The sequence below is a fragment of the Phascolarctos cinereus genome, unplaced genomic scaffold, assembly GCF_003287225.1.
Source record: "Phascolarctos cinereus isolate Bilbo 61053 unplaced genomic scaffold, phaCin_HiC Scaffold_2;HRSCAF=192, whole genome shotgun sequence".
Lineage (NCBI taxonomy): Eukaryota > Metazoa > Chordata > Mammalia > Diprotodontia > Phascolarctidae > Phascolarctos > Phascolarctos cinereus.
The window spans coordinates 62451756-62471299 of record NW_027555625.1 but is presented as its reverse complement, the minus strand read 5'-3'; the positions used below and the strand labels follow the sequence as shown (position 1 = coordinate 62471299).

Here is a 19544-nt window from a genome sequence, read left to right as displayed (position 1 = left end):
AGTGCCTGGCACATAATGAACTCTTAATAAATGTGTATTGACTGACAACATTCAGTTTTAATTCTGGTATTGTTCTTTATGTTTTTATTTTTATAATTGTGTGTTGTTTTTCCAGTTGTGCTCACTTTATTTTCCATCAATCCATATAAATCATGTACATCTTCCCATGCCTCCTTGTATTCTTTATCTTCATTCTTTCTTATGGCGAGAGAGAACGAACATTTGTTAAGCACTTACTGTGTGCCAGGTACTGTACCAAGCACTGTCAAAAAGCTTAGATTATAATGGGAAAAGACAATGCATATGAAGAAGGTGAAAGGGGTGGGAGCACCACTTATGTGGAGGCAGACGCGTGTGGCAGCATACCTGACCGGAGAGTGAGCTGGGGCAGAAGTGGAGCAGCATGGCAGAGCTTTCTGATGCTATGTCGGTACTTGGCAAAGAGTTATCTATCAGTCATGGAGCTGCCTCCTAAAGGTGGAATCACCCTCATGGGGGTAAGGCATGTTGTAATACAATAAGATTCCTTCACGTTCATGACCTCTGTCTGTCCAGCCATTCGCCAGTGGGATAGTCATTTTCTTTGTATCCATCTGGAGTTTCTACCAAAAATGGCTGCTGTAAATATTTTGACGTTTCTTTGACCTCCTTTGGATAGATGCCTCCTGTCTGACTCTTCGTTACTCTATGGACCATATCTGCCTGTCCATGAGGTTTTCTTTCCAGAGATACTGGAGTGGTTTGTCATTTCCTTCTCCATTGGGTCCTTTTGTCAGGCAATCAGAGGTTAATAAGGATCAGGATCACAGAGTTAGGAAGTTTCTGAGTCTGGATTTGAACTCTTGTCTTCCTAACTCCAAGCCCAGCGCTATATCTGTCTTTCCACATTCCTAACCTTTCACTAGTCCCATATTTTATCATTTTTGCAAATTTTCTGAGTGTAAGGTAGAACCTCAGTGTTGTTTTGATTGGCATTTTGCTTATTATTAAGGATTTGGAACTTTTTTGAGAACTATTCATATCCATTAGTGAACAACTAAACATTTTGTATTACTTCCTTATGTATCTTGGATACCAGACAAAGGTAATATTTTTTAACAAAAAATTAAAAACTAAACTGTTTTTCAGAGGAAATTTGTATTATGGAGAGAGCATTTTCAAAACAAGTACTTGGAAATGTTTTCATAACTAATATGATTTGTTGTCTAAAATGATATTAAGCATGTCACCTAAAAGAACTCTCATAGCTATACAACTTAAACTTGAAAACAATTCTCTAACCTATTTAAAGATCTTCCAAATGAAGAGTGTCTGTGCCTGTACCTATTTGTTTAAAAATGTATCTGAAAATTCAACACCTTTTTTATTGTTGTTGTTGTTGTTGTTGTGTCATTTCAGTCGTGTCCAACTCTGTGACCCCATTTGGAGTTTTCTTGGCAAAGGTCCTAGAGTGGCTTGCCGTTTCCTTCTCCACTTCATTTTACAGATAAGGAAACTGAGGCAAACAGGGTTAAGTGACTTGCCCAGGGTCACACAACTAGTGTCTGAGGCTGGATTTGAACTCATGATTCCAAGCTCAGTGCTCTATCCACTGTGCCACCAAACTACCTCAGCCTTCAGATTAGTTTGTAAGAAGAATTGGCTTATATCAGGGAAGGTGGAAATTTACTAGGTGGATTTTACAAAACCTTTGCATAATTGATGGGTGGGATTGAATGAGAATCATAATAGAATAAGTGTAGCCAAAAATGCACTTCTTTACTTTAAAGCTATGTATCTTTGTGCATGAAGTGTCTATGTCAACTATGACAGCCACTAAAGCCAAGTATTGAAATAGAATTAACTTAGAACCATACATGTGTATATAATTACAAATATACACATTTTGGAAGTTTCTGCTCAAAAATTTTTTTTTACTACTGGGAGTAATTCAATATAGTTTAGTGTTTTGGATAGCTGAAGGCAAGTATATAACAGTATTGGGAATACCTGTCATAAAGCAGTCACTCATAAAACATCAACATTAGGGAGGACTTTAGTGATCGTCTGATCCAGTGTATTTCCATTTTACAGATGAAAGTCATAGGAAACTGACTTGTCCAAAGTCATTTAATAAACATTTAAGCACCTATCATGTGCTAAGCACTCAGTATACAAATGTGAAAAAAGATAGTCCCTACCCTTAAGGAGCTTACAATCTAATAGGGGAAAGACAGCTCACAAAAAGAAGCTGAAAAAGAGGGTAGGGGCTGGGAACTAGGGAAGAAGGTACATGGGCAGGGCATGGTGGAGTCCAGTCCAAGGAGTCCAAGCTGGTAGGAAAGGAAGAGATGGCGAGTTTAAATGGAGACTTTGGGAGGAGTACTTTGTTTTGCCTTCCAGCCCTCCATTCAGAGGGGCAGAGGGCACTCGTGTCCTGAGAAGGTATATCAAAATTGATGCAGTCACATGGCAAGTTAACAGCAGTGTGACCAGAAAAGTCATGTAGAAATAATTTTGTGGTTATATTAGTTAATCTTGCATGTATGCCCCTAACCTGAAGAATAGACTTCTCTGAAAGCCATTTCATGAACACATAACCATTGATGCTTATTTATGGACTAAAATCATCCATAATTTTTTTTTTCAGAGGGAGTGTCCAGCAGACCTGTGATTTCAGCTGTGTAAGGAACTCCCAGGTTGGAAACTTCCTCCACCAATGCAGATTGTCACCTGTAGCTTGTACTTTTAGACTCACAGCTTCTTTTTTGTCTGTTAACTTCACTTATCAAATGGTGGGGTTAACCTCTAAGTTCCCTTCCAGTTCTAAATCTGTAATCATATGGGACATTTCCATTATTCTAACATAAATGATGATGGTAATAACTAACATTTATATATAACTTTAATAGTTATCTAGTAGCACTGAAAGATTAAAATGACTTAAACTCAGATCTTGATTCCAAGTCTAGCCTTCCTCTACTACCACCTTTTCTCTCACCTCATCATCATAATAGCTCTCATTTATTTGATGCCTTGAGGTTAGAAAAGCACTTCCTCTAGGTGGGAGGAAAGGGTTCTTTGAGGAATCTGTAATCTTGTTAGGGTTATAACCCTCACAGGTACAGGTCTCAACCCATTCACCACCTTCTTACCCTGTGCAGTTCTTGTGCATGTCCTTCTGTAAATACTCAAAAGGCCTATTCCTAGAAACCTTCCTCTGAATCTCATAATATTTCTGGGATACCATTACAACACTTGGACTCTTATCCTCCACTCTGAGTACACAGCCAGCTCACTTCTTATTCATGTTATAATAAGCATTATCTAGAAGAGGTTTTTTTTCAGGTTTATTACCCCCAAAATTTATACTATTATACGTACCTTTTAATCCCATAAAATTATGTATTTTTCTAATTATTTGGGAGAGGATACTTGAAATAAATTTGGTTGGTATGTAGACAGAAAGTTGAACTGGAAATCAGTACATTTGGATTCATCATCCTCGCTCTAACATTTATTAGTTGTGTGGCCTTGGACAAATTACTTAATCTCTATAAATCTGTTTGTTGCCCATCTTTAGAATAAAGATGATGCATACTTTATCTAACCTCGTGGGATTGTTGTGAAGAAAATATTTTGTAAACCTTAAAATGCTAGAGAAATATTAGTTAAGCTCAACCTCCCCATTTTACTCGAAAGGAAGATTTAATATTAAGGAAATGGTGTTAGTGCTATCCTTGTGGGAACGTTTGAATGCCTTTTTGGTGATCCCTTTAGTACCATACCAGCCTACTTTGTATATTCACTTTTTATCTGTGCATCTAGCTGTGACTTGATTGACACCTGGACTACTAAGTTTAAGATAGCATTCAGTTTTATTTCCTAAACCTTCTCCTACAAGACAGGGTCCTATGATTAACTCCATTTTTACCTATAAAACTTTTTTTTCCTGTAAATAAGAATATGCTAGAAAGCAGAAGTGGTCTTTACACTGGAGAAAGAATAACCAGGAAAAAGTGCTTACTCCGCAGAGTCCTCTGTGTGAGCACAGCTCAGCAGTATACATGTAGACTATTTTTGTAATAGAAACAGGCACAAGTCTGTGTGTGGTTTTTGTGTTTGTTTTTTGTATATTCCTGGAACCTTAGATTCTATGTGTTCCAAGAAAAATCTGTTATTCTCTGTTTATTTTAACCCCCTACAGAGTTTAGTTTTTTAAATTGCCAGACTATGCTAGAGGACATGTTATGAAAAATGTGGACCATATGAAAGTTCCTATCTACAGTGAGCCTCTCCTAGAGGTTAGGCTGGAGAGATGAGAGAGGAAGTCAGACAGAGAGCTAATATGATGTAATGACTAGAGACTGCTGTAAAGTAATATGGTCTAGGAGGAAGAAAGCATGCCTGACTTTTATTCTTTCCCTTCTTCCATTTGTGATAAACAAAGGCTGTTATTAGCATATCTTATCTTCTCTATTGTCCTCTTAGTGGACAGATTTTTTTCTATGTATGCATTTTCTTTTTAATTAATTAGAGTAGGAATTTCATCTCCCTAATCGAAATCAAATTGTTTATATTAGAAATTCAGAATAGGAAGAATACCGGATATGGATTCAGAAAACCTTCGTTTGAATTTCAGTTCTACTCTTTATGTGTGACCTTGGGAAGTCTCTAGGCCTCATTAAGGTGAGGGAATTGGACTGAATGATCTCTAAAGTTCCTTCCAGCTCTTAAATTCTGTGATCCTTTGGGGGGGAAAAAGTTCATATATAAATGCTAGGAAAAAATGCCCTGCAGTTTTCAGTTAATCTCCAAGATAACCAGTTAAGAGAGTTTTGATGAGGATATTATATGGTTTAATAAGCTTGTTGATGGCCAGTGCCTGCTTGTCAGGCAAGTACCAGCTGGTAAAGATTTTTCTTATCTACCTTCTTCTGTAGCCTAGCTTTATCATCATAATAAAAAATTATTGCCCATATTTTTGTAGTGCTAATTGATTTACAGAGCATTTTCCCAGTGGCTATAGTGTAAATAGTATTATCCATATTTTACAGATAAGGAACTGAAGCAGAAAGAAGTTAAATATTGCTGCCGGGGTCACATGGTTATCAGAGGCAGCATTTGAACTTAACTTTCTGTTAAGGGCAACATTCTTCTAGTCACTCAAGCTCAAAACCAAGAAGTTAGTCTCAGCTCATCACTCTCACTCACCACTTGTCTGGTCAGTCCAGTCTCCACAACATTTTCTGCATCTCTCTCATCCACTCATGTGACTACCATCTCAATTCAGACCTTCATAGCCTCTTTCCTGGACCACTGTATAGTGTCCCAATTGCTATCTCTGCATCTGGCCCTCCACTCTCCAATCCATTCTGTACACGGTTGCCAAATTAATATCCCTAAATCCTAGGGCTTACCATGTCATTCCCACTCAACTTTCCAGTGCTCTGTATTGCCTCTAGGCGGGGATTCTTAACCGGTTTTGTGACCTGGACCCCTTTGGCTGTCTGGTGAAGTCTATGGACCCCTTATCAGAATAATGTTTTTAAAATGCATAGTATAGGGAAAGTGGGGGAAGGAGAGGAATATTTATTTAGAGCCTACTATGTACCAGGCACTGCTTTTACAAATATTGTCTCATTTGATCCTCACAGCAACCCTGCAAGGTACCAATTTATAGTTGAAGAAACAGAGAAAACAGAGATAAAGTGACTTGCCCAAGGTCACACAGCTAGCAAATGTCTGTGGCCACGTTTGAATTCAGGATTTCCTGAGCCAGGCCCAGTGCTCTATCTGCTGTGCCACCAGCTCTCTAATACATAGGAAGGAATACAAAGGAAACCAGTTATTTTTAAACATAATTATTAAAATATTTTTTTAACAAGTTCATGGACCCTAGGTTAAGACTCCCTGCTGTAGGATAAAATGCAAACTCCTTATCTGGCATTTTATGCCCGACAGGACAGACCCCAGCCAGTCTTTCCAGACTTATTAGACATTATGTGTCCTTCACATAATATGTAATGTTCTAAATTTCAGCCAGACTTTCCTATTTGCTATTTCTAATCCATGACATTCCACCTCCAACTTACACATCTTTGTCCAGGCTCCCCTCAGGTCTGGAATCATCTTCCCTCCTCACCTCTGCCTCTTGAGATCCCAGCTTCTTTAAGAGCTCCCCTCAAGTTCCACCTTCTGTGAGGGCCCTTTCTTGACTCCTGGGCCCCAGTGGTTTTTCCTACTCAACCCTCCTCCCACCAAAACAAAGTTACTTAGTATCTGTTTTGTATTTACTTCTCTACATCATGTTTCCCCCAGAAGATTGTAAGTTCCTAAAAGGCAGAGACTGTTTTCTTTTGTCTTTGTATGCATAGTGCCTGATACATAATAGGCTCTTCTTAAAAAACAAACAAATAAATGCTTGTTGACTTGAATTATAATTGGAAATGCCTGCACAGCTAGTATAGAAGCTTGCATATTTCATTTATGTAATGTGAGATATATTACAAACTGAGGTATTGTAAAATAATGTCCTTATTTTAGTTATTATATCTTCAAAATATTTAGTGCTGTAAATTAGCTGTTTATTCCAGTCTGTTGTCTCTGATTTTACTTTTTCATGAATATTTTAGAAAAGTGATCTGAGATCACCATTCATTTCTCTAACAGTAATTCTTAGAATCACTGTCTCTGTTTTCTTTAGCTTCTAGCAGTCATCACAATTAGAAGTTATTGATTAGGCTTAGAAATAATGTGAGGTACAATCTAGTGGCAGTTGTAGTACTGTTAATAGAATATTCACCAGACTGAGAGTCAAGAGACCTAAGTTCAGATTTCACCACTGATCCATGGGCTTGACTCCTCAGCATTAGTTTCTTATTGGTAAAATATTAATAAAACTGCTATTCCCTACATCACTGGGTTGTTTTGAAGGAAGGGCTTTGTAGACTCTAAAGTGCTTTGTAAACTCTGTAAGTTGGTACCAAAAGTTTATCTTTTCTGGAGATCTGGGTTCAAGCTAGCATTATAAGCTTGAGTAATTAGATTGGATTTAGATGATTCCTAGGGTCTTTTCTGGTGCTAAAATTCCTTCTTTGACAGCAGTTTTCCTTCATTTTGGTCTTTAGACCAAATTTCCTTTAGAAAACTAAATGCTTTTTTAAAATGTTCAACTTGATGAAAACAGACTAGCCAGATAATTTTTCGTTGATTCAGAGACCTGTGTTCTTACTTACTTCCTCTACTCAGTCGTGGCCATCAGGGAGAATAGCCTCAAAGAATGGTGCAATTTAGATGCACCCAGTCTTTGGTCATCCAAGTCTTACCCTTTTTAAGTTGACAGAAATAGAAACCATTTACAGTTTCAAATCAACCAGGGATATAATAGCATTCCTCTTCTGTACCACCTTGCTGCCCAGGAGTAAGCAGCTTCACTAAATTAATATATTGAGATGTCTACATAAACTATTAAAATCAAATTTTGTATCCCCCTGCTCAGGCTTCTTCATATCTATTTGATATTAAAAGTTGTGTGAAATAATTATTAGTGAAAGGTTGGAATCTGGAGGGTTAGGAATAATGGAACAATCATTGTGGACTGAATAGGTAGTAGCAAAAGATTTTCTGATTAATCCTCTTTCCTACCCTACTAACAGATAGGACTATAATGATGGAATAGAAACTTATGAACATCATACTTTCAGTGTCATAAAATTTACAGGTTGGAAGTGTTCCTTAAAGACCATCAAATTCAACTTTGCATCCATCTGGAAAGTACTTCTATCATGTCCCGGACAGGTTTTCTCATTTAGCCTCTGATTGAGTACTTTTTTTTAAACAAGAAATTTAATATATTAAGACACAGCCCATTTCAATGTAGGACAGTTACTTGTTAGGACATTATTCCTTATGTTGAGCAAAAATCTGCCTCCTTGTAATTCCCTCCTATTTGACCAAATTCTGCCCTTTGCATAACACAGGACAAGTTTTGCTCCCTCTTCATATGATATGCCTTCAAATATTTAAATACAGAGAGCTATCATGTCTCATCTAAAATGTATCTTTACTTGACTATCTTCCATTTTTTGAAAAGTTGCTCAAATGATATGGTTTCTAGGCCCTTCCCCTCCAAGTCACCTTCCCTTAACTGCTCTGCAGTTTGTCAGGTTATGCCTTATGCCTTTTGCAAACTGAGGTGGAGGCTGTGCTTTCTGTTTGTTCCTATCTTGTTGCCCTTAGGCGTTGCCTTTCAGCTGCTGTTGCCTGCCTCCTCTTCTTGTCTTTGCTTCTTTTCAAGTCTCATCGCCTCAGTGTGAAAAGAAGCTTAAAGTGTTTTTTTAATGGCAAATAATAATAATAATAATAATCCTTTCCATGCAGCATCACCCAGCCTGCCATGCAGTTAGCAAACACTGAAACAGAAACATGCATTCTCATACAAGTCAAAAAAGAACAGTCACAATCTTGCCATTTTAAACATCATTCTCTTTCTAGAACAAAAGCCTGAAACCTTACAGTCTCACAAAGTATTATTGGTGGGCTGGCAGTAATGTTATAAATATATAATTAGTATTGATTCCTTTCAGTCAAGATTTCTTCAGTGCTCAGCCCCTTTCTAACCTTCATCGACTGAAACAAAATGCTTATGTTAGTGTTCCCTGATTGTACAAAATTGATCTTATACAGCATTCAGCATTGATTCTATACAGAACATAAATTGTTTTTCTGATACACATGCATTCCATAGCATTTTTAGATCTATGACTGCAGTATAGCTTTGAATTGGCCTGTTGATTGTAATATTTTGGGTAGTTTCATGTATGTATGGTCTGTTAATATTAAAACTGCTTAAATCTGAGAATTCTAACAGAGTTTGCAAAGATGGAAACTGATGTTGAATTTTATTTAGACTTAAAAAACTTGATATGGCAGAAATTTAAACAGTGAGATAAATAGAGCTTCTGATGGTATATGAAAGACAAGCATCACTTCTTTGCAAACTTTATTTTGGAAAACAAAACTATTTCAGTTATTTGGATCTCATTTAAATAATGAAAATAGAAATAACCATGTGATTTGACTAATTTTGTCTCCCAAAATTAATGAGTGATGTTGATAAATAGTAAGTATGCCTTAAGAGTTTATGGAGCATATAGAAGTAGACTGTTGCTTTTAAAACATTAAATTTGACTAAAGGAATTTAGCATATTAACTACAATTCAGACTAAAAGTCAATGAAATATAAATCACAGAATAAAGACAGTTTCATCACTATTTTTGATTTAACATTGAGGATTCAGAAGAGAAAAATGGGTTAGAGAAATGAAAAGTTGGCTCGAAAGGTGTTGTCAGAGGACCATGGTGTCAGATATAGGCTCTTGACAAGAGGTCGTGTATACCAAACAGAGATTACTGTTAAGCAATCATAACATAGATTAAGTTTAAAACATAATTGCCTGGATTCTTGCAAATCTAATCAAGAGGACTTTAAACTGAAAGAGTAAGGAGAAAGTAAATTTCCCTCAAATCTGAAGATTTGGTACCACATAGAGAAACAAGTATAGAAAACGTAGGAGAAAGGCTAGCAGGAGGGAGTAATAAACAGAATGAACTGAAGATTCTAATGCCAGGAGTTAAATTTTACTTCATCGAGTGTCCCTGAGATTTGGTGAAATGGAACGTGCTCCAGTAATTTGACTTTGACCCATGGAGCAGTACTAGAAGCAGTTGGTCAGAATTGGAGAGATAACTTTCAGTTTGGTATGAGAAAAAAAATCTTCCTACCAATTAGAACTTTTCAAAAGTAAAATGAGCCTCAGTAATGATGCCTACTCACTGGAGGTCTTCAGTCAGAGAAGGCAGCTGATGGCACAGTGGATAGAGTACTGAACCTGAAAGCAGGAAGACCTGACTTCAGATTCCACTTCAGACACTTCCTTAGCTATATGACCCTGGGCAAGACACTTAACCTCTCAGCCTCAGTTTCCTTATCTGTAAAATGGAGATAATAATTGCATCTTCCTCACAAGTTTCTTGTGAGGATCAAATAAGATAATATACTTAAAGATCTATGTAAATGCTAACTATTGTTTTTAGAGAGAGAGAGAGACAGCCTACATTTGAGGGTGTTAATAGGAGATTCTTGGTCAGATGTTGGTTGGACTGTAATACTATAAAGTCTTTCTTTCTCCTAGATTCTTTGAAGTAACTGAGAATATGTTAGTCACTTTGAATTTTTACAGAGCCTGTCAAAGCCTTTAGAAGTAAGACTAACTGTGGTTATTCTCCCAAGATTCCACCTAGGCCTGTCTCTCTCTCTCTCTCTTTTAGAGCTCCAATCCTGCATCACCAGGTTTTCATGTTTTGAACTGGACACACCATAGACATATCAAATTCAGTATGTCCAAAACAGAAACCAAACCTACCCCTATTCTCAATTTCCTTATTACTTTCAAGGGCACCATTAGTATTCCAGTCCCCCAGGACCACGACCTCAGTGTCATCCTCAGCTTCTCTTTCATTTTTATTCCATTCTTTCTTCACACCTCTCACAGCAGCTACCTTATCTCATTTTAATCTCAAATCCACCACACTACTTCCCAGCAATCTACATATTCTCTCTGCCCCTTCAAGCCATCTTAAATACTACTGACTAATCTTCCTCATGCATATAGATTCTAATCCAATCACTTCTCTGATTAGAAATCTTCATCAGCTTCCTCTTGCCTCCTTAGGCAGCTAGATGGTGCAGTGGATAGATCCTTAGGCCTGGAGTCAGGAACACCAGAGTTTGAATCCAGCCTCAGACACTCACTAGCTCTGTGACCCTAGGCAAGTCACTTAACCTCTTTGCCTCAGTTTCCTCAATTTAAAATGGGGATAATAATAACACCTACCTCACTAGGTTGATGTGAGGATTAAATAATTGGTTGTTTTGGGTTTTTTTAAGCACTTAGCACAGTGCATGGCACATAGTAGGGACTATTATAAAGCTTATTTCCTTCCTCTTCTCTTTCCCCTTTCCACCATACTCTTCCAGCTTCGTCTCATACTTCCCTTTGCATTTGAGTCAAATTGGACTATCTCCTAAACATTGCTATACTTTCCTGAATCCATGAAGTCCAACTCTGATGAAACCTTTTCCTTGAAGCCTATCCTGCACTCCAGTTGGTAACCTTCTTGCCCTTTGTCCTCACAAAACCATTTTGTTCTGTACTTCTCTGATACATCTGTGATGTATTATAGCTTCCCATGGTATGTGTCATTTTTTCTTAAACTTTATCACACCTGCAGCAGTATTCTGTAATCAGACAGTGAGTATTAAGCACCTACAGCATTCGGGCATGTGCTGTAAGACAAATTAAAAAGTCCTTCTCTGAAATTACAAAATCTTGTCAATTTTACCTCTCCAATCTCATATCCAACCTCTTCTCTCTACTCACTTGGTCACCACCTCACCACCCAGTCTATTGTAATAGCATCCTAATCTGCCTCCCTGCCTCAAATCTCTCCTTTCTTAATCCATCTACCACATAGCAATCAAAAGTGATATTCCTGAAATACCCATGACACTCCCCAGCTCCAGTGGCTTTCTATCACTTCTAAAATTAAGTACAAACTCTTGACATTTAAAACCTCACAACCTGGCTCCAACCTAATTTTCCGGCCTTATTCTACATTATTCACCTTCATACAATGCTACAGTTCAGCCAAACTGACCTTTTTACTTTTTTCACATACTCTATCTCCCATCTCCATGTCTTTGCCCAGGCTATCCTTCATGCCTAGAATACATTCCCTCCTCACTTGTACCACTTAATATCCCTAATTTCCTTCAAATGCTGGACTTTTGGGTAACGTAGAGCAACAAGACAGTAGACCAGACATTTTCTCCAATCCAGTCCTTTCCAAAACAGAAATTATGTACCTAAGGTAAAGCAATTTTAACTGTTTCCATGGTCTAGGACACCCAGAATCCAAAAGAAGGTTAAAAAAAAAAATCCAGGAACTGACACTTACTGACTGTGAGCTTACTCAGTACCCATCCTCCATCTCACATGCTACCGAAGGTGAAGCTATACTAGCAGACCCAAGGACAAAACAAACTTACATGAGCCCTGCACTCCATTCCTCCTTCCTCTTTTCATTATCTTAGAGACCCTGGTTCCAGGCCATGGAAATATGTTTCAGGCCTTGATAACCAGCTTGGCCACAGCCCTTCAGGAGTAAGAGCCTGCCAGGGGCTACAGCCCACAAAGACCAGTGCTGTGAAGCCCTGAACTGCTGGAACTGGAGAATGCAGGCTCTAAACTGCTGGTGCTGCGCCAGAGAACCAAAGAACTAAGGGAGTGTGATAGGTTACCAGGACAGGACATTGTGTTTGTGAGGAGCTGTGCAGCACTCCACAGAGCTTGAAGGAAGGAACACAGTATTCAGCTGGAGCTAGTTCTGACCACCCAAAAGTCATTTGGTACAGAGACCTGGGATGGTGAACCATGAATTATCCAGTGTGGGAGGAGGCTGAGATGCTTTGAAATACCATCCTCAAGGAAATCACAGTCAGAGGGAAGAGACTGTAGACATGAGTGATGAGGAAAAGAGACAGAGACACTAAAAGTACCAAAGATTCCAGGAAAAAGAAATCTCCAAGACCTTGAACATAAACTGGAACAACAGAAAAAAATGGCCTTCAAATTTAATAAATTAGTTCAGGTATCTATGAATAAATACTATAAGATGAAGGAAAATGATCCAACAATTGAAGAGACAGAGAACATCCTGTGGAATTTGAGGAGAACGTGGAACCACAGCACACTGTTCTTGAGTGGTTTAAAAGAAAAATGAGAATTACAAGAGCATAATTTATATCTTATATGGCAAAAATAATGAGCAGGATAGAAAAACTTGAATCTGCAATGGTAGTCTCACCAAATAAACAAAAGAGAGAACAACAGATTGGGAGTGCAAATACATAGAAATGAATGACAGTATAGAAGAAGCAAAAAAACAGTAACATGAAAATATGCCCACTATGCAATAAATATATCTGCCGTCTATTTTGTGACTAAACTCTTTGAGAAGGCCATCTACCATAGGTGTCTCCGTTTCCCTTTTCACTCTCTTCTTACCTCTGCAGTCTGGCTTCTCACCTCATCATTCAACCAAAGCTGCTATCTCCAAAGTCACCAATGAGTTCTGCCAAATCTGCAAATCCTTTTCTCAGTCCTCATTCTTCTTAAACACTCTGCAGCCTTTGACATTGTCAATCACTCTCTTCTCTCTAGGTTTTCATGACATTATTCAAGGGGTGTTGTGAAGCTCAAATTAGATAAAGCACAAATGCCAATTATTATTATTGTTGTTATCATTATTAGCCTACAGTCACCAGGCCTATAGAGTCTTGGAATAACCTCATTGTCTAGACCCTTCTAGGTCACTCCTGAGCTCAAGCAGTGTTTATAGAGCATTACAAAAGTATGCTGATAAATGTTTAACAACCTTGGGGGGGGGGAGGATGTATGCACATACACTTTTCTGTTTGCTTCGAATTTTCAGCACTTTCTCATCAACAAAACAATAAATCAAGCCATGATTGCAGCAATTGCTGATTTCTGCAGCATAAATGCTCACACTAAAAATTTAACTCTCTCTCCAAGCTGGTTAGAACTAGCTCCAGTACATCCCTGCATTGCTCCCACCTGCTTCTCCTCCTGCCTATCTGGCCACTTTCTTATTCTCCTTTGCTAGATCTTCATCTAGGTCATACCCTATAATCCTGCGTGTCCTCCAGGGTTCTGTCCTGGGCTCTCTTCTCATCTCCCACTATACTATTTCTCTCTGCTGATGATTCTCATATCTACTCATGGAGCCCTTATCTCTCTGTTGACCTTCATTCTTGGATCTCCAGGTGCCTATTGGACAATCTTATACTAGATATCTTAAACTCAGCATGTTGGAAACTGAATTCATTATCTTTCCCCTCAAACTCTCCCCTCTTCCTAACTTCCCTATTCTGTTGAGGATACCAACATCCTCCCTAGGTTCATATGTCAAAGCCACTTAGTTTTACCTTTAGAACATCTGTAGTATACACCCCTTCTGCCACCATCCTGGTACAGGCCAGCCAACATTACCTTGCACATGGATAGTTTACTGTAGCCTTCTGGTTGTTCTCTTCCCGTTCCAATCTACTTTCCACTGCTCTGTCAAAGTAGTCTTCTTAAAGCATTGGTCTAACCATATCACCACCATCACAACCACTCAGTAAACTCCAGTGGTTCTCTCTATATAGAAAATCCTCTGGTATTCAAAGCTCTTCATAACCTCTCCACCCACTATCCCCAGTCTTCTCACACTTTATAAACCCTCCCCCTGTACTTTTGTCATCTAATGACACTGCCCTACTGGCTGTTTCTCAAACAAGACATTCTACCTCCCTGCTGTAGGCATTTTCACTGGCTAGCCCCCATGTCTATAATACTTTACCTTTTCAGCCTTGCCTCCTGGTTTCCTTGGCTTCCTTCACATCCCAGCTAAAATCCCACCCTCAAAGGAAGATTTTTCCTACACACACACACCCTTATTCTAGTGGCTTCCAACTTAATTATTTATCCTTATGTACCTCATTTGTACATAATTATTGACATATCATCCTATTAGACCATAATCTATTTGAGAGCAAGAACTGTCTCTTGCCTTTTTTTGTATCCCCAGAGCCTAGTACAGTGCCTGCAATGTAATAGTGTTTGATACATATTTATTGACCGACTGACTTAGTCTTTTGACATAGTTTTAGAGAACCTAGGGTCACCTGCACAACATAGCCAGGGATTGGAATAGGATATTTGTCTCATTTTACAGTAGCATCATTAATATATTTTAAGCAAACTATTGCAGCATCAAAAAATGCGTCTGTAACATTTGATCACCCAAAGCAAAAATCAGATGACATAAATATGGCTTTAACTTACTCATATATAACATCATTTCACCTAATGCTTTAAATTGGAGGAACAGCTAACACTGTTAGGTGAGGTAAGCAGGTACCTTCCTTTTAAAATGTATTATAAAGAAAAACAATTTTAAAGGACTTAAGAACTCAGTCCAGTGCAGTGTCCAACCACAATTCCAGAGGCTGGTAATGAAGCATGCTGTCTGTGTCCTCACAGAATCGGTGGTGGACCATCATTAATACAGAATGAGACAGATGTTTTTGGACATAGCCAATGCAGGAATTTGTTTTGCCTGACTGTGAATGTTTGTTACAGGGACTTTATTTTTTTTCCAGTTGGAGAGAAAAGGGCAAGAAAGGGAAGGGAGAGATAGGAACACAGTATCCCAAAAAAAAAAGGAAAAAAGGGTCATTGAAGCATTTTTTTAATACACAGAAGGAAAGCCAGAAAGAATCACAGGTAAAAGAATTTTGAAGGTTGCATGTTAAATTTATTACATATTTAAAAAGAAAGCAAGGTATATATAATAAAGAGATTTGAAGTTTCATGAGGCAGTGTGTACATACACACACCCTACACCTTCATATACGTATAAAATGTTGGACTTAGAATTAAGAAGACCTAAGTTCAAATCCTGCCTCAGACACTTATCGTTGTGACCTTGGATAAGTTACTTAACCTTTATCAGCTACAGTTTCCTTCTCTATAAAATGGGGAAAATAATAGCACCTACCTCCCAGGGTTGTTGTGAAGATCAAGTGAGATCACATAGAAAATACATGCAGGCATCATGTAGACACCTATGTTTCTGTTACTCTATGGAAATGTCCTTTTCGTTTGGTGGTGTTGAATTCAGAATTTTTTTTAAAAAAACGAAACTAAAATGTTGTAATATATTTCCTTAAAATGAACATCTTTCTTTATAATCGAAGGCACCAGTATCATTTTGTATATAATGCCTTATTAATTTTTGTGGTATTACTATGAGATAAATGCTGTATATTATCTACATTTTAAAAACAAAGACAAGATGATTTGCCCAAGACTCAAAAAGTAGTAATAACAGATAATGGGTGGGGAAATGAGGAGAAAAGAGAGACAAGAGGAAGACAAGTTTTGTCTTCCCTTTTCAGAATATTGTATAGGCAGACTTCTACTTAACCTTTTTTGTAGCACACCTTTGGCATTCTGATGATATCTGTGGACCCTTTATCAGAATAATGTTTTTAAATACATAGGAATACAAAGAAAACCAATTGTACTAAGATATAGTTATCAAAAAAAATTTTTTTTCCAACAAATTCATGGAGTCTCTGAAATCCTAACTCAGGGATAGCAAGGCATAGTGGATAAAAAGCCAGGCTCAAAACTCAGGAAGACTTGCTTTTAAGTCCTGGCCTTATCTGTATGACTCCAGGCAAGTTATTTAACCTCTCTAAGACTGTTAAGTTGCAGAGAAGATGCTGACTTGTATTATATACAGTAGAAGTTTTTTCACCTGGGAGTTCCCTGTACTGATGAAATCACAGGTCCAGTCCCCTTTCCTTATCCCTTTTGCTAGAGAGTCAGAGCCCTAGAATGCTGGAACTGGAAGGGGCACACCATAGAGAGCACCTAGTCCAAATCCCTCATTTTACAGAAGAGGAAACTGTGGTCCAGAGAGGTGAGTTATAACTTCATTTCATATTGTATATTTAATATTTTAGATTAGAAAGTGAGCTGGTTTTAAGGTTATAATACAGTTTTCAGACCATTGAGTAAAAGTCAAAGAAACAAATTTTTCTTATCAAAATAAGGAAAATTTTAAAATATTTCTCCTTCAAACTTTCAGCTTTCAGTTTTTTTCTCTTTCAGTCTTTGTTGTATTATGTATTCGTATGGGCACTAGACATGGATTTTTTGAAGAACAGCTTCATGGTATCTAACAAACTTGAAGGCTTTAATAGCACACTTGTATGGATCATATCAATCTAAAGCCATGTCCCTGAAACTAATGCAGTGACCATAAATATGATGCTGAGGTGGGGGCTGGTCCACAGTCACCCAGGGAGCAGACGGCAGAGCTAGGGCTGAAACGCAGGTCTTCTCAGTCCGTAGCAAGACTCTTCCCACCACACCAGACGCTTCAGTGGAGCCATGATTTTATCAACCTCAACAGTCACTTTACTGGCACACATTACAGCTTCTCTTATCCCCTGCAATTCTTGTCTAAATTCTTTATCTAAATTCTCCACAGAAAGGGGATCTACTCAAAATACAAAAAGTCTTCCTACAGTTCTCTTAATATTTCCTGGATCTCAGTGCAATACTTGTGTATGTATTGACCCACATCATGCAGTCAGACATAAATGATGTATGTATCTTTCATGTTACTTCTCATATGCAAATCATTGTTGGTAATATGCCACAGCAGCATGACACCCAGCCTGTCTGAAGCGGCAAGGCAGCCTGAGGGAGAGATGGAGCAAACCACTGCTTACCATCTCTCCTCAGAACTCAGTGGAGGTAAGCCCACAAGCAGCAGTAACAGCAGTGCCCTGCACCCTTTCCAGATCACTGGTCCTGCCTCTAGTCTCTTCCCAGTATGCCATCATTAAAAGGAGCAACCTTTGTGGATAAGTACCTCTTCCCCAGCCCTGCCACCACTAACACCAACAACCACCAAGGGGCAGAGAAACCCAAGAGCCCTAGTTGGTCAGTAAACACTTTTAAGAACCTCTTATGTGCCAGGCACTGTGCTAAGCACTAGAATTATCCCCTCCCCCCAAAAAAGGGGGGGGGGAACAGCCTGGAGCAATTCACAGTCTAATGGGGAGGAGGGAATAGGGTGACAGTCGAAAAACTGAGTGCAAACAAGATCAAGTCAGGCTAAATTGGCACTAAGTCAACAGAAGGAAAGGAGGGCATTAACATTTAGGGGGATTCTTCTAGAAGGTGGGATTTTGAAGGAAGCCAAGGAAGACAAAGGTAGGTAGAGGTGAAGAGGAAGAAAATTCCAGAATTGGGGACCAGCCAGTGAGATGAACAGAGCCCAGGAGGTGGAATTTCTTGTAGAAGGAACAGCAAGAAGACTGGGGTTACTTAGCTTGAAATCATGCTGAAAGCCTGGTGTGATTTCTCAAATGACTAGCCTGTTGACATATTACAGAATACTGAATTGGAATGTCACACTTGTTAGAGTCATATCATGCTAGGAGATGCTTGCTGTCTAACCTGTTCTGTCTAATGCATTTAACTCACCTTCTTCGGCCTTCATTTATGACGTTCCAGGATTTAGGGAAGAAGGGACCTTCAAGAGCATCTAGTTGAACTCCTCCTTTTACAGATGAGGAGAGGGAGCCCCAATGACCTCAAATGCCTCCCTGAGCGTATATTCAACATGTAACAAAGTCTCAGTCCCTAAACTCCAAAGCCAGGGCTCTTTCCATGGCATCACTCTGTTTCATAAGGATATGTCATGATTTGAAGATGGAGAGGATGGGATAGAAATGTAAGGAACAGTCACTTGGCTGGGAAGTAGGCCAGAGTTCTCAACCTATTTCTGCTACCAAGAGGTGTTATCTCTATGGGCCCAGGTTCCCGAATCTGTTCCTGTCAATCTGAGTCTATCAATTAAATATCTGTTAAGTGCTTACTTTCTAAAAGAGGCTGTGTAGACACTAGAAACAAAAATGAAACATTCCGGGTTCCTCAGGGAGTTTATACTCAACTAGGCTGTAGCTAGTGCAGTGGATAGTGTTGGGCCTAAATTAAGACCTGAGTTCTCATCTTCCCTCTGATAGTCATTAGCTGTGTAACTTCGGGCAAGTCTCTTAACTTCTCTGTGCCTCTTTTTCCTCATCTGTAAAATGAGGATAATAATAGCATCTACCTCCCAAGGTTGTTGTGAGGATAAAATGAAATATTTGTAAAATACTATCCAAATGCTAGCTATTTTTTTTATACTGGCAAAATGGATTATCTACACAAATATGCATAGCACAAGGAAAATTGAGGAGAGAGAGTGCATTGCATTTGGAGAGGGGTAGCAAGGTCAGAGGGGATTTAGTGGAAGAGGTAGCCCCTAAATTGAACTTTGAAGGAAGTTAAGGATTCTGAGGGGCAGAAAGGAGGAGGTAACATATGCCAGGCATGAGGAATAGCTTGTGATATACAAGGCAATAAGTATACTAGGTAGGTAGAGTTAGTAATGATTCACTTACAGATATTTGTTTTTATTATTAATAAGCTCATTTACATTTTAAGGACTTAAGATTTGCAAAATACTTTCTTTACAACACCTCTGTAAGTAGATAGTATAAGGACTAGTAACCTATTTTACAGATGAGAAACAAACTTAAGGGTAAATGAGCTGCCCATCCATAGACATACAGCTGGCGAGTATCAGAGCCAGGCTACCACACTCTCAAATCTTTCACTGATTCCTGTTGAGCCACAGTTGCTGCTGCTTTCTATATTATGTTGTCTTCAAGTTACCTCTAGTTAAAACCAAGATGACTTCAAGGAGATAGAATTCTGTAAGCCCTTTTTCAGTAGACATGAGGTACCTCATTTCTTAACCATATAACTATCTATTAAACCATCTCATAAACTAAATTTATTTGATCCTGT

At 38.5% G+C, this 19544-nt stretch overlaps 1 protein-coding gene across 6 annotated transcripts in view; it reads left to right on the top strand.

Moving 5' to 3' along the window:
- Window positions 1–19544, top strand: part of CBFB (core-binding factor subunit beta) — a 101221-nt gene that overhangs the window by 79795 nt on the left and 1882 nt on the right. For 3 of the 6 annotated variants that reach the window (XM_020989405.2, XM_020989408.2, XM_020989404.2), the window contains exon 6: window positions 16495–16596. The exons of 2 other annotated variants lie outside the window; for them this stretch is intronic. In XM_020989405.2, coding sequence (XP_020845064.1) covers window positions 16495–16596 — 102 coding nt within the window. Of the gene's footprint in view, window positions 1–2629; window positions 2679–16494; window positions 16597–19544 lie in introns of all 6 variants that reach the window. One more of the 6 variants, XM_020989407.2, reaches the window with a different exon arrangement.